General features: G+C 34.4%; 1 protein-coding gene across 2 annotated transcripts in view; it reads right to left on the bottom strand.

Moving 5' to 3' along the window:
* The window catches only part of ZFPM2 (zinc finger protein, FOG family member 2), a 306,310-nt gene that overhangs the window by 217,901 nt on the left and 73,111 nt on the right, over positions 1 to 15,298 (bottom strand). For both annotated transcript variants that reach the window (XM_051785155.1, XM_051785156.1), the window contains one exon: positions 12,140 to 12,241. In XM_051785155.1, the coding sequence (XP_051641115.1) occupies positions 12,140 to 12,241 (102 nt within the window). The remainder of the gene's footprint in view (positions 1 to 12,139; positions 12,242 to 15,298) is intronic.

Raw genomic sequence — 15,298 nt, 5'->3', positions numbered from 1 at the left:
AACAAATTCAAGCCATTTTTTGTCTCTTTTATGAGGGAAAAAAAAGCAAGCAGATGGCAAGAGGCTCTTTAGCAGGGAGGATCACAGGTTTTTTGTACTATTAGTGTATTTAATTTCTTGACTGAGCTTCCCAGTATGTAGAACACTGAACAATGTGAGACAAATGAATCAGTTGAGCAACTAATCTATTACATCATGCTTATCAATATGCATATGACACTGCAGAATATATTGACAAGAGGCAGATTCCAAGGAGATTGACTTTCCTGTAATCAGATGCATTCCTACAGAAAAGTATAAAAGAAACCTGCAGCTTACTTCAAGCATCATTTAGAACAGACTCCAACACTCCTGACTGCCCATTGCTTTGCGGTACATATTTAAAGGGACCATAGCAGTACGCAAGGACACTTCTTCAGTGTCCCCTGAAGATGTCCTCTCACACGCATTTAAGTCCTACAACCCTGTCAACTACCTTATCACACCATTCTTTGATTTCACATGATTCACGCATTGTAGTGTGACAATACAGAAAAAAAACTGAATAAGTTGTAACTATCAAAATAGATAGATGACAGAAAATAATTTCCTTGGAAGGTGCTGAAAATTTGATGGCTAAAGTGTTACAGATATAGTAATTTAACTAAATGATAGCTCTTATCGGAATGCAACACACCAAAATATATGTTGTTTTGTTGTAGGTTTTTTCCCTTTTTGGCTGCTAGAAATAGTCACATATTTAGAGAGCACCTCTTACAGAAAATTTCCATGAAAAGTTGATATCCAATACATAACTTAGAAAAACAGTCAATATCAAATGCTAAGCAGTTCTGTAATTGAGCGGAAAAAAAGTTTTGGTTTGGTTTGGGTTTTTTTCTGAGAAAAAGTCAATAAAAATGATAAAGTAGAAATCAAAATATTAGAAGTATTAGGAAAATTAAGTTTAAAATTTTACACAGTTTACCAGATGGTAACAAACAATATAAAGCATTTACAATGTTGCATTACAGAAACCTTTAAAATTGGACTATAGTCGTCTTAAGAAAAATCTCAGTGGTTGCTTATCATGAATGCTGTCCAGATACTTGAATTTGTTTTATGAGAAGCTGTATTTATTTATATATGCAAGCCAAAGATTTATGAACTGATTAGCAGTTTTGGCACTACACTGTAAGTATCAAACTTCAGATAACTTAATGAAGGGCTTTTTTCATACGATGATGTAATTTGAAATTCAGTCTCTTTTAAGAACCACCCAGCCCAAAATGAATACACACAACACTCTGGAACACTATGTCCCTAGTATATGCATTGTATTACCTCTCAAAATTATCCATAATAATCCATCGTTGTGGTTTTATGCTGATGAAACATCTTGAAAATCAACGCAACTATACCGCCATGAAATCAGACCAACACAGACCTGAACAAAGTATTTTCTCCAAGTAAAATGATTTTTACAGCTTTACCCCCAATCTTTGAAATATATCAGACAATATTGTTTTATAACAAAAAATAAGCCCATGTGTAATCCTGCAATAGTCACTTAAGACAAAATTATGTAAAGTACTGTAAAGTTTTTCTATCTTTAACCCACAAAAATATTGTGAAGTCAAATATGGCTTGTAAAGGTTTCCAGCTTGAATATATTGCCTAACAGTCCTGAGGAAGACAAAGGGAAGCAAAGAGAAAGAGTAAGGTGTGATGGGACAGTTCGATTCATTTTTTCTCTAATGTATCATAAAAGATGCAACATATACACTGGACTGGCTGCCCGCATTGGCAAAACAGGCATATGCAAGCATCTTCCCCATGAATATGATTTAATATGCTATAGATTAAAAATAGTTTTTGGAATCAAACCTGATTATTAAAGTGCACATTACTGGGGGAAGAGGAGATGGGAACCAAATGTCCTCTATACAGCTATTTTAGAAGGTCTAAGGTAATCAACTGACTGCAGGAAAAACTGAGAAGAGTGGTCATTGTACAATTACTTCTTTCCAAACATAGGCTTTAATCATTATTACTTCTGCCTACCCAAATATCTTACTAGTTTTAACTGTGGCCTATAATTCTGAATATTTGGTTTTGGGGTTTCTCACAGACTCCATTAGAACATGTTTAAAGAACTACACATTTTGTAATGAGATAAAAATGAGGTCTGACACTATTAAGACAACCATGCTTACTTTTGCCATGTTGGTGAATACGTGCTGAGTGATTGCATGAAAGAGTTTATTGTAGCATTTTTGTATGATGACCATTATTGCACTTTACAAAGATCATTTACACATACCTTTGTCTGAAGCCTAAACCAAGGAGAGAAAAAAAGAACCCTATTCTATCCATATCCTACTTTCAAGCATGCAATGGTAAAGCACCCTGAAAAATGAAATGTGGCCATTAAACCTAAACTCAAATGTGTGCTAAACTGGTCTCACTGAGCTAAACACAGACACTGAGAAAGTCAAGGTCAGAAGTGAGAGAGGACTTTTGCCCTTAGGACTCTATTGCAGCTCCATGACCACAATGTCCTGTTTCTTTTTCTGACTCTGAACCCTTCTGAATTGTGTAAATACTAGTATCATGTGTCACATTAATTTTACTCTTAGCAAAAGTTAGTTATTTTGAATGGAGATACAATGAATGTTTCTTGGTGACAACTTTTTTGTTGTTTTTTTTAATATTATTCCAACTTTTATGTTATGATGTTTTAAGAGAGAGTAAATAAAACATTTTTGAAGGGTTAGGATGCAAATGTACTTTGAAAATCAAAATATTTTCTTTAATGATATGCTGAACACAGGATTCATCACTCAAACCAACTGAAACCTGTCAATTTAAGAAATAAAGTCACTGGCATCTCTCATTAGGTGTTTGTATCCAACTACGGGACTACAGCTTTGCACATTAAATAACACTATGTTGTGCATACAGTCCAATATATTAACACATCTGTCTTTCAATTGTTCAAGCTGGTGTTGCTATGCAGTATTCTGCATGCAATAATCTTAGCTGAATTTATGGGAAAAACACAACAAAGAAAAAAATAGTTGTGGACCAATTACATGTCCCTTTTGATTCTCACCCCATCTGTTTCCAAAACCAGACATTGTTTCCCAGTCCTTTGCAATTACCAGGGTGTTATATTGCCTTTATGACCAAACTACAATGGAGACAGCTGAAAAGTGCAAAGCTTTCTGCCAGCCTCTGCAGGTCCCTCGGTGCATGAAACTACAAGAAACAATGTATTGTAATGCAGATGTTCATTGATTCCCCGCAGAATTTCACAGACTAGGAGTCCTTCACTGTGACCTAGGGGATTTGTACTTTACATAATATCCACTATATAGAGTATCATGTCCAAAGCGAAGTACCTAGTGAATCTGATCATTCTTCCCTTGCACATGCCTTTCCCAGCTATCAACTTTTTTCAGTGAACAAGAAGTCTTTTGTGCTTGAAACATAAATGCCAATCAGAACAGAATACATTTCTAATGTCTATCACCTTTCACGTGGAGGTCAATGCCTTTTACAAGTCAGGCCAATGTTCCTGCTTCATGCTGGACATACCCAAGTACAAAAGAATTCAGGAAGATACCGGATCAATTCCAAGTCTACCTAGTTGTCCTGGTTGTGGACAAGAACAGGCTTAAGTTTTTGCAATATCTGTGAGGGGGCAGAGCCTGGAGCCATAGTGGTGTGTCTAGGTTGTTATTCCATACTAGCCAAATCATCACTGGGGGGTGGAAGGAAGGGATTTTCACTTCCAAGAAGGAGGGGCCTGGCTTGTGGGCAGGAAGAGAAGGTGGCACATGAAGGGTCCACCAGCCATTTTGTTCTTTGCCTCGGGGTCACATTGCATCAATGAGCATTTTGCTTGTAAAACATCCTCTCTTTTTTACACTGTTGTTATTAAGATGGCTGCTGTGACTGTTCATTTTCTTATCTCATTGCTGTTTCCAGTAAAGTGTTTTTATCTCTGTCTTTTGTATTGCCTGTCAGAGGGGAGAGGGGAGTGAGCAAGGAGGGTCATTATATTAGGGAGTACTGCTCCTAAACCATGACACTTGTCTAGAAACTTGCCCACTTGCAGATCAAGATGATTTCCAAAGAACAATTTACACCTAACACAATGAAAATTAAAAGCTTTACTATGTCACATAAACATTTGATGAGTAAATAAAGGACCAAAAAGAGTAAATGAATACCATCAAATGAAAAGCTAATAGACTTGAAGGTTCTAGATAGTTTCACTTTTTTGAAGCATTTTGACTTGCATAAAAATGTTTTGCATTTGAAAATATTTTAAAAGGCTAATTGTTTAAATAAAGTTCTCCACATGTGAAATGTATATACAAGAAAATGTTACTTCTAAACTAGGCTCATTTCTATAGCAACTGATTTTGAAATTAAATTTAAATTCACATGTATATGTTAGCTGTGGGATACAATGATAAGGAAATGGCATCCCAACTTTCAAAACAGTTGAAATGCTTGACAAGGGCTCCAGTATTCAGTGATAAACTCACTGCTTTTTGATATTTTAAGTTGCAAGTCAGATGAGGCAACACATATCTCCGGGTTTACAGAATTCTACCATATTTGCACCTCGAATCCTGAAAGGGATGCTACAGAAGTCACCATAACAAGTGTCATCATGACAGGAAGTATTTCTTACTTTTCAAAATTTATTACTGCCTGTTCACATGACTTTAGAGGAACTGTTTTACACCTCATTTTTCTCTTAAAGTTTTGGTGACCACTATTTCTGGCTAGTGGGCATAATTTCATTTTGTCAGGGGTGAAAATTCTCCCCATCTATTCCACACGCTCAGTAGTTCATGGAACAACTTCCTTCCTACGAAAGTCAAAAATTGTCATGGGAAAGATGACAGCAAAGGTTTGGTTGCTACTTCCATGTGAATTCATCCAGTTGCTCTCACATTCTCACCCTTCAGGCTCATACAGGGCCAAACCATGAAGACAGTGGTCCACTAGCATGTACTAAACCTCCCTTAACAGAATTCAAGTGTCAAAATAAGACCCAGACTGCCAGGGTTAACTTGATGACTCCTAGGCCCTTACTTTTGTTATTCTGTGTCCACGTGGCCTCCTCCTACTTCCAAACTGGTGATGGACAGATCAAGTCCACAGAAATCCTCCCCTGCTTCTACAAGGTTCCTTTCCAACCCCTGGAGCCTGGGAGCCCAGCTCTCTGCTTTTAATCCAATACCCACTTCACTACAGAAGATTTATTTAGACTGCCTCTTGTTTCATTAAGGGCTCCAAAAGTCTGTAGTGATTTTTGACACTTTGTTATAATGTTTCTATGACCCCCCCACCCCCTCCTCACATACCACACCACCCAGCCTCATTTTCATATGGATACAAAGCATCGGGATAAAATGATGGTTCATTATAGTGGTACAGAGCTCTTATCTTCATCCGGCAAGAGTCATTTCCTTCCAAAGATTGAAATGCAAATGTGAAAATTAATGATAACTGCATTATCTGATAGCAGAGATAATACCGATTCACTGTCAGAGTAACACACAGTCGTTCTATGATTTCCTCTGCTTCTTCACAATATTCTTCTTACTGTCAGACTATATCTATGGTTAACTATGTTTCATGGATTTTTGTTAATTTACATCAAATAGCATTTCCAAGATCTTATATCTACCACATTTCCCCAATCAAAAAAGAAACAAAATCAGGACAGTAATCTCCAAGTCCTTCTTAGGACTGGTTTAAAAAAAAAAAAAAAGAAAGGGAAAAAAAAAAAAAAGGAAAGAAAAAAAAAGAAAAAGGGGAAAAAAAAGACTATCATTAATGTCTGTTTCCATCTTGCAGCAGTCTACCAACCATTTCATTCTATACCACACAGTTTTGCTTTGTAACCCAAACTGTTCATCGTACTACTAATAATGCAGAGTAAACCCCAAAATCAATACATACTTGCTGTGATTCTCATGAATGGTTACAGGGAAACTATTCAGAAAAGCTTTTCAAACTACCTTTTTATAGAAGGTAAAAATGTGAAACTGGCATGTCCAATGTGTACTAGAACCTTTCTGATCTACAACTCGCTAAAGCAATACACTAGAATTCACATGAAACCTTGTTTCTACATTTTATTAAACATTAATAGTAGCATAGCTCAATGTATAATTATTTTAAAGTGCTCTTTAGTTTCCTGTTTACTATTTTGCTTAAATTTTCTGATAAATTTTTAAGAAAAACATCAATCTGTAATAGTAATTTAAAGAAACTATACTGTGCTATATTTACCTACCCTTGCAGCTTTTTTCAACAGTTCTTTGATACATGTATATGAGTTATGATGTGTCTTCTGTGATGAAACATGAATTGGAACGTCATACTGCTTTACTATAACCAATAGCAGCTCTGTTGATTTACTGGAGGCAGAATTTTACAAATGGGAAACTTTCCCTTTATGTGGAGATGAATGTAAACAATAGATAAAAATTACCATGAACTGACAAAGACAGTTTGGGGTCTTATTTTCTACTGCATAGGGGTTTTTTGTTTGTTTTGGTTAGTTTTGTCTTTGTTTTTGTGGGGTTTTGTTTTGGTTTTTTTTTTCTTTTTTTTTTTTTTCCATTTTTGGACATGTGGATAAATCACATCTTCTCACTTTCCAAGAATAATTCAGATACAATTCAAAAGAACTTCTAGACTGACTTTCAAGCTATCCAACTCACAAAATCAGTACAGTTCTGTAAGAAAGTTGTGCTCCTGTATGACTATAAAATTAAGAGTTCACATAAGGAATAAAGACAATCTAGTATAGTACACATGAATTAAGAAGAGAGAGATCCAGTTCTTCCTTAGGACCAAGACTTCTCTGAGTAGCACTAATTCCACCTTTGTAAATGCCCTATACTCAGTTCCTCAATTGCTAACACAGACAATATTTCTCTGTCTTAAAAGCCAGATACAGATTCAGTGATGGCTGAAACACTCTCTGGTTATTGGAACTGTGGGAAGAAAGTCAAAAGAATTCAGCACACAGGGCGGTGGAGTGCATCTGGAAAAGCTTTTTGGCTTAGTCAGAACTAGAAAATTGTGTCCCGTGTGTCTACAGCAAAAGAACTTTCCCTTATATATTACAAAATAGGTACAGGATGTCTTCTACTGTATTGTTTTATTTCATCACTACAGCATAATGGCACAGAATTGAGAAGAGCACAGAGAAATTATCATTCTTAATATGGCTTTAATATAAAGTTAATGGAGAAATAAAAATTGGGAGTTACTTATGAGGACTGTTAATATTTATTCATTATAAATGCATCCAAATGGTGCAATATTTATAAAAGTAATATATATAGTATATTCATTTATTAATTTCATTTGAGTTAAAAGGAATTATCATGGTCAGCCAGTCTAACCTCTGCCCTAGTGGAATCTATCTCATTTTAAAAGTCCAGTGTTTGCCACAGAACTGGATCATGTTCTTTAGGAAAGTATTTCATCCTGAATTTGAATAATGACAGATAAATGACTTTTTATAAAATGCTCCAATAATGACTTTAAGCACTAAAATCCATTCATTGTGTTTCAAATTGTGGTGCTTCAACATCAATTTAACCTTCTGATATTTTGCTAGAAAGAGGTGTCCACTGTTATCAGATTTTCACTCTGAATTTAAAGGAGTTCATAATCAGGTTGTCCTTTAATATAACATTAATATATCTTTGATAAAATAAATAGGAAAAGGATGTAGACTTCTTCATAATACCAGTCCTTTCAACATTCTAGTGGCTCTTCTCTAAACCTGTTCCAAATTTTAACATCGTTCTTATCGCGTGACTGTAGGAGACAGAACCCTGTTTCAGCATCAGACGAGGCTGCTGACAAGACAAGCAAGGTAATTTGAGAACCCAAACATACCCGTTAGCCACAACCCTACCTTTTGGGCTCAACCCTGGTTCACTAAATCTCAAGACTTTTTTGGACACACTGCTCTGTAGTAAAGTGGTTGGACTCGATGATCTTCAGGTATTTTTCAACCTTAAGGATTCTATGAAAACATTTATTAATATGAAGCACATGACTTCATATTTAATTATACAGGAACTTAAATTTTGCTAGAGCTAACATGTCAAGGTATTCAGGTTTGTCAATAGCAATACATATCCATTATTCACCATTTTCTTAGGATTTTAAACATATTGCAAACAACTAAATATACTTTAGTTCACATTATTATGTTGGGTTTACAAGATATATTTTTTTTTCCACTAACCTGTACAGGTTGGCATTCTTACTGGTTGTCTCTTAATAAAAGGGTCTTACGTCACTTATCCCCTTATTTCCAATGGGACCACTGTCATGTGGTCTGTCATTATCCAGACCAACCTTTACTGATTTTGAACTTATTTGAGAAATATCAACATTTTTTTAAAACTGTAGTTGACCACTAGGGCAATGGATCATCTAGCCCCTAAAAAAAGCTAAATTCAAACTATCAGACTGTTTAAATTAGATAGTACAGAAGTACAGTCATCACCAACAGTCAAATAAGTTTTTCAGCACAAATATGTTTTAAACAGACTAGGAATATTAAAATTACTTTATAACTATTAAGAGTCTGGACTTGTAATAGATCAATACCAATTTTCTACAATTTTTGAATTATTTTTTGTACCATATTTTAAAATATCATCTTACTGTTATTAATGAAGCTAATGATGGACTTTTAGTTTGTTTTCCTCTTTTTTGTATTTTTTTTAACTTGGTATTACAGTTCTAGCATCTGGTTACATCCACTGTTTTCCCATTTATTTTAAACTTGGATATTTCTGTTTTGTTGGGTTTTTTTAAATTCTCTTCTGGGTGAAGTCAACATTCACTCTTATTATGGCTTTTGGAAAGTCTAAAAATTGTTCTTAGAAACTTTCAAGTTATAATTCATAATCTTAATTCAAACCTTTTCTCCTTTTGTTACAGTTCATATTTGCTGTGTTTTAAGATGATAAGTATGAAGGACTGAATTTCTATCCACCAATACAGGCATGATTACTAGATTTTTCTTTTTCTTTCAAGATGGCATATAACACATAATTTCCTTATATTGCCTTCGACAATATTTTAGTTGAGGTGCCTAGTATCCATAATTTCCAGAAATTTTATGAATGTTCTGATATGAAAGCATGGAACATATATCCAGTAAAAACCAGAATGATCCTATTCTCTAATGTGATGGATGATCTGTACAGAAGACATGTAGGAGATTCACTCTCTCTTCGTTATGTGTTAAAGCACTGGTCACCAGCCTCACTCGCGTTGATATCTCAGCAATAATACAAAGGCTATAGAACTATAGATTTCCATGTACCAAGGTAAACAGCATATATAAGGCTGTAAAATTATCTCTGCTTCCATGTTTAAAAACTAAGTCTTTTTCCATAAAACATACTTAAGTTCAGTCTTGCTTTGCTCTTACTGTTCCTTAGACTTCTGCTGTCAGCTATTTTGGAAAAAGGATCAGTGTGTGTTAGTATACAGCCTATTGATCTCAGTTTCCGTTATTTCAGAGTATTTTAAAAATTGAGGACAAGAACAATGAAAACTGAGGATAGTTGAAAAACATTCAGGTAACACTCAAAGTGACTACACAGAGTAGGCATTATCTCTGCAATTCCTTGATGGTCAGTGAAGGTCATAAAACTCAGTGATCTGAAAGACTACTTCAGTAGAAACTCTTAACTTTAGATTTTTCTTCATAAAAACATTCTAATTACAAAGACTTGGGAATGCATGCGAACCACTTAACAATGCAAATTTTCAAACAAAATAAAACTAATTAATGCCAGAAGCTTAACTTTGACTCATCCGCATGTAAGTTATTGCTAATGGATAACCCACAGAACTTCAGTTCCTGGCAAGCAGTGGCTCTGAAAATCACAATATGTTCCCTTAGCACTAAAAAAAGACACAAAATATTAAAATAACAAAACAGCTCTACTATTTATATAAATTCTTGAGTTGTCACAGTTCACATTATCAGTTGACAGCAACTTGTATCATGCAGAACACAGTCAGTGGAGATGGTAAGGAGACCAGAGACAGCTCAGATAACAAAGAATGTATCATCATCTGCTCTTTGAGGTAAAGCTCCTACTGCCAGTTGAAAAATTTGCTGAAGCAAAATTTTCAATGGTTCTTTTTGTGTTGTGCTAAAATATGTTCCAAAATAAGCAAAATATTTCATGCTTTGCTTTTTTTCTTTTCAAAGAACTGAAAGACATCATCTTTGTACTGCATGGTTGAAAATGATCTTCTGTTGATCACTTCTTTTTCCATATGAATAAATAACCAACTAAATTTCATATATGATGGAGAGTATGGGATGTGGTATGTATCCATTCCTTTACTCACATGTTTAAATACCCTTGTAGAGAATGACTGGTTTTGGTCACCAGGTTTCAAAAGTCAAAAGGAATTTTTCCACATTCAGCTTTGATTTCCATCTTATCACATGTCAAAGCTATGAATAAATATTACAAGATGTACACACATCCTAGTGTTAAACTGGTTTTTTTCCCAACAAAATAAAAAAAATCTCATTTTACTCCGTAGTGTGATAAAAGAACTCAGAAACTTCTGTATAAGGTAGCTCATATAAAAAGCAGTGACAGCCCATAAAAAGCATATTCAACTATAATTAAATACACTAAAACAAAAAATGCAACAACAAATTACAAATTTCAGATAGAGTTTATTTATAACAAAATTAAAAACAAGTCATGTGGAGAATACTGACAGCCTTTAAATCTACTATGAAGCTGGAAAAGGCCATTCTGCTGCATCCAAATACATATTTTGCATTATTTTAAATGTACGGTAGTGTATTATAATAGTAAATCTTGTTTTCATATAGCACCATAGTGCTTTATATAGAATATCAACTTCTTTGTGTATTATCATTAAAAATATTTAATTAGATATACTATGTCTTCTTTTTTGTTTGCATTGTATTTTTCAGCTACTGGTTTCAGAAAATTAGCATTAGTTTAGTTCTTCTCTTCCTGAAGAGCATACATTAATTTGTAAAATCAAGCAAGGATGAAAATGTGATGGAAATATAGGTATTTTTCTAATGAAATATTATTATTGCATTATAAATTATTGATGAAGTGCTTCTGGAACTATTTTCTGATATGCTCATTCTTTTTAGGGAAAATTTCCATAAGACATATTGCTAGACCATGTTTGGCTTTAGATGTACATTTTCTAACAGTACTATTAGACTATGGTTAATATAATGGATTTTTAAGGCCTATTTCCAAGTCCATACCCATAAACACATTGTGTTGAATTCAACTGCAGAATTGCCTAATTGAGAAATACAACTTACCCCTGTGCCTTAGGTATTTTTACGGTACAGTTGAGGTTTTACATTCTTATATTGAACAGATACTTGAAATATTGCAATGTTATCATTACATCTTATATCTTAGCAATGTTATGCTTGCACCACCTTCACTTATACAGTAGAAGTACTTCACTTATACGCTGAAGTACTGTTTTTATGTGAAGTTCTAATACTTAATTGAAGTTGCAATCTGAATTTCTCTTTCCATGAAATCAATGACCAGGTGTGCTAAATGATTTCTATCAGGCTAAAACAGGTAAAAAAAAGTCCTTGACAATGTCAGTAGATACCATACCTATTTGGTAAGCTCAGTACACTGCTAAATATTGGCACAAAGGTTGAGAAGAGACCCAGGTGTTTGCTAGTCTTCTGGCATCAGAAAACAGAGCAGAAAAGCTTCTCCCTTAATTCAACCATGGAAGTAAGAACTTACCGATAAATTTTGATCCCAAAATTCTAAGCAGCAAGAACATCTTTCTTTACATCAAGTAGGTACACAAGGCATTTTATGTTGAACAATTTACAAAATGGTTTAACCAAAACCATTTTTTTACTCAAGAAATTCATCTTAGTACTTACCTGTCAATATCCTGGAGTCCAAAGAATCGTAAAAGAAATAGTTCATTAGAAATCAATGCAAAGCATAACTACCTACTAAAATAATAAAAATGGCAAATATTGGAATCTAGTTTAAGAAATTTCTCTTGGCTTCCCGTTGTTTTTCCCTACCTGGCCCATCCCAATCTTCAGTCTCCACAGCAAGCTGCCCTGGTTTCTCTGACCTTGCATCGCCATCAGATTCTGCTGCCTCCTGGATGCCTTCTTCATTACCTGAAAAAACCATCAAAGAAATACAGTACTGACATATTTCAACAGTAACTTTTAAGCAGAGCTCCTACAATATCCAAACAATGCTTACATGCCTAAGTGAAAAGATATGCACGTTTATAAACAGAGGGGAATAAAAATACTGGGCACGTAAACATCTGTCAGTTCTCAGGGATTCAAGCCCTGAATATTCAGTCCTTCCAGTTCCACAGAGAGAAAAATCTGGGAAAACAGTGTTTACTCCATATGCTTAAAAAACAGAATCACAACTTGCACCTAATTCTGTAAACCAAAGCACAAAAAGTCATTAAGTTTGCATGCACAAATGAGAAAAAGAAATCAGCTTGTTTCCTCTCAGGAACATATGCTTTCAGTTATGAGTTTTCTTGAATTGACACCTAAATGTTTCTTAGGCATTTGCAGCCTAATGACACTCAGAACAAAAGTATGGTCCACTAAACATTCTGGTTTTACACACTAATGGAAAGCTAATCTGTGGTATTTCAGCATTTAAGGAATTTTTCCTTAAAGTCATAATGTAGCATAAAATCCCTACAACAGTTTTCTCCCTATCAAGCTTTATTTAAAGAAATGTAACATTTCTTATGAATTTTAGAATTTTCATCATCCAGAAATACCTGAAAGTGTCTGTCTGCCTTCAGTTACTACCCAGTACAAGTTTATATACAGGATACACAGAAAATTATCATAAGGTTAAATTTTTAGAGATAACAATTTTAAGGCTCCTTGTTGAAACTGCAGTTCTTCCAGGTAAACAAATATTCTAGGCAAAGTCTGTGCAAAAATACTTTGAAATAACCACCACAAAAAATTACATTGAAGATGAGGTGTTTATGTATTAACAGAAAATAATCTGGCTACAGTAATGTTAAGTGACATCTCTAAGAGCTTATCCAGGTCGCTGTTTTACTGCATTTGTATTTTTTTTTAAGACTAATCTATCCAAGAAACTATTGCATAGGAATACACTAAGATAAATGGAAAAAAAATCAAATCTACACAACTACATCAGTCAAATAGGACTGAATTATGGTTTGAAGCAAACTTTTTATAAAATGGTGTCCCATGGAAAAGTGACAGGACTAAAAAACAAATATGGTGTACTTTAGAATCTGAAAAATCAGACTGTTTATTTAACAAACAAGAAGGAGCAAAAAGCACATCAGTTAAGCAGTAACTTGTAATTTTTTCCCCACTCATGATAACAAAAGCTGTAATTAGCAACATAGGTAAAGAAATGTGATTAAAACAAACCATGCCAGATTCTCATATGTTATCACTGGAGCTATATTTATACCAGATAAGATTGTGACCCAGAGTTTTCAAGTACATGATTATATACAAACATTATAAAGTATTAACTTCATGTGCACACGTAATGGCTTGTATTAAACATTCTTCCTTGCATTCATAAAACAAACAGTTTTTCAAATCTGAAGTATACAAGCCTGATAAACTACTTCTCACACAAACACAATACTATATTCACTCCAGACTTCGATTACAAAAATATAGTTCAGTACATCTGTAGTGCTAAAAACACAGTCCAGTATATTCAGAGGCACTTTCGGTGTCTAAAATAAAACTTGAATACAAAACCTATATCTAGTATAGGGTTTTTTGTGTTAAATACACTGTATAATTGTGCCCAAACATTTGAAGTTCACATGCTTCAGTTCAATCTGAAGCTACCTTTCAGAAGACAGTCCTAAATACTCCCAGGCTGAAAAAGCCATCAAGTTCTTGCTAAGCAGTTTTAGCAATTATTTGTTTTTAACCAACTAGCCTATTTTGAATTAGCATTTGTACAGTTACTTTGTAGTGATCAAACAGAGCTCTGCTTTCTTTGGGTGGACTGAAGAACCTATTGGATATTTTTACCTTCCTATTTCTGCCTTCATAGCTACTTAAAGCTACAACAAATTTAATGAGAGATACACAGGAAAGTTTTTCAAAGTTCAAACCTGGTAAGATCAACTCCAGTTTCCTTGAAAATGTTGGAAAGTGCTTCACAGCAAGGGCAGTTCTTGTTTTTTAACTCAAGCTGTATAACCACCACAGAAAGGTCTTCAAATGTTCTTTGCAAAGAACTTTTATACTAAAGGAAATATTTTTCTTCCACTGTAAATAATAGTTATATAGACTAAATCAGAACAACAACAACAAAATTCAGAAATAATTCTTTTAGATAGAGTCCGATCATGGAAATTTTAGCTCCAAAATATTAAAAGTTTTTTCAGGTTATAATATATGCCAACCTGGTGTTAACCTGTAAATTTGAGCATTCTTCCAATCAATGTAACCAACCAGAATATCAAACAAATTAAACTATAGAATTAAAAGAGAAGAAAATTAAGTAAAAGACTGGGATGAAAAGCAAAAGGACAAAACCACAGCTAAGGTACACAAACTACAGCACACAGTAATTAAATATTTGGGAGATGAGGAAAGATCTGAAAATATAAGTTAGCAGATAACTTTTCATTAACTTGCTTCTTCAGTGTTTCATGAAATATGGAGTTACGTATTTTTCATAATCAAGTTTTCATGAATTAATGCATGTCTTGTGCAAATAGAGTAGATAAAATGTGTAGAATTTACATTAAGGAAAACTTTGCTTTGCATCTAGAAGTATTCTTAATTATTTTTATTGATGTTTTCTATTGTTTACCAACTGCCAAGTGCATGCATTACACACCTGAAATACCACCACACTGATTTCTCCTGTTCCCCCCTACTACTCCAATCTGCCTGTGAAACCAACAAATGGCACATTACTGTTGATTTCAGAATCCTCGTGAGGGGAAGAAGAGGGGCAGGCATTGATCTCTTCTCTGTGGTGATCAGTGACAGGACCTGAGGGAATGGCCTAAAGTTGTGTCAGGGGAGGTTTAGGCTGGATATTAGGAAAAGGTTCTTCAACCAGAGGGTGGATGGGCCCTGGAACAGGCTCCCAGGGAAATGGTCACAGCACCAAGCCTGACAGAGTTCAAGAAGCATTTGGATGATATTCTCAGGCACATGATGTGACTCTTCGTC

Source organism: Manacus candei, unplaced genomic scaffold (genome assembly GCF_025592945.1).
Source record: "Manacus candei isolate 608988 ecotype Guabito, Panama unplaced genomic scaffold, ASM2559294v1 h1tg000019l, whole genome shotgun sequence".
NCBI lineage: Eukaryota > Metazoa > Chordata > Aves > Passeriformes > Pipridae > Manacus > Manacus candei.
Note: the sequence above shows the minus strand (reverse complement) of the source record. Positions and strands in the feature narration are given on the sequence as shown.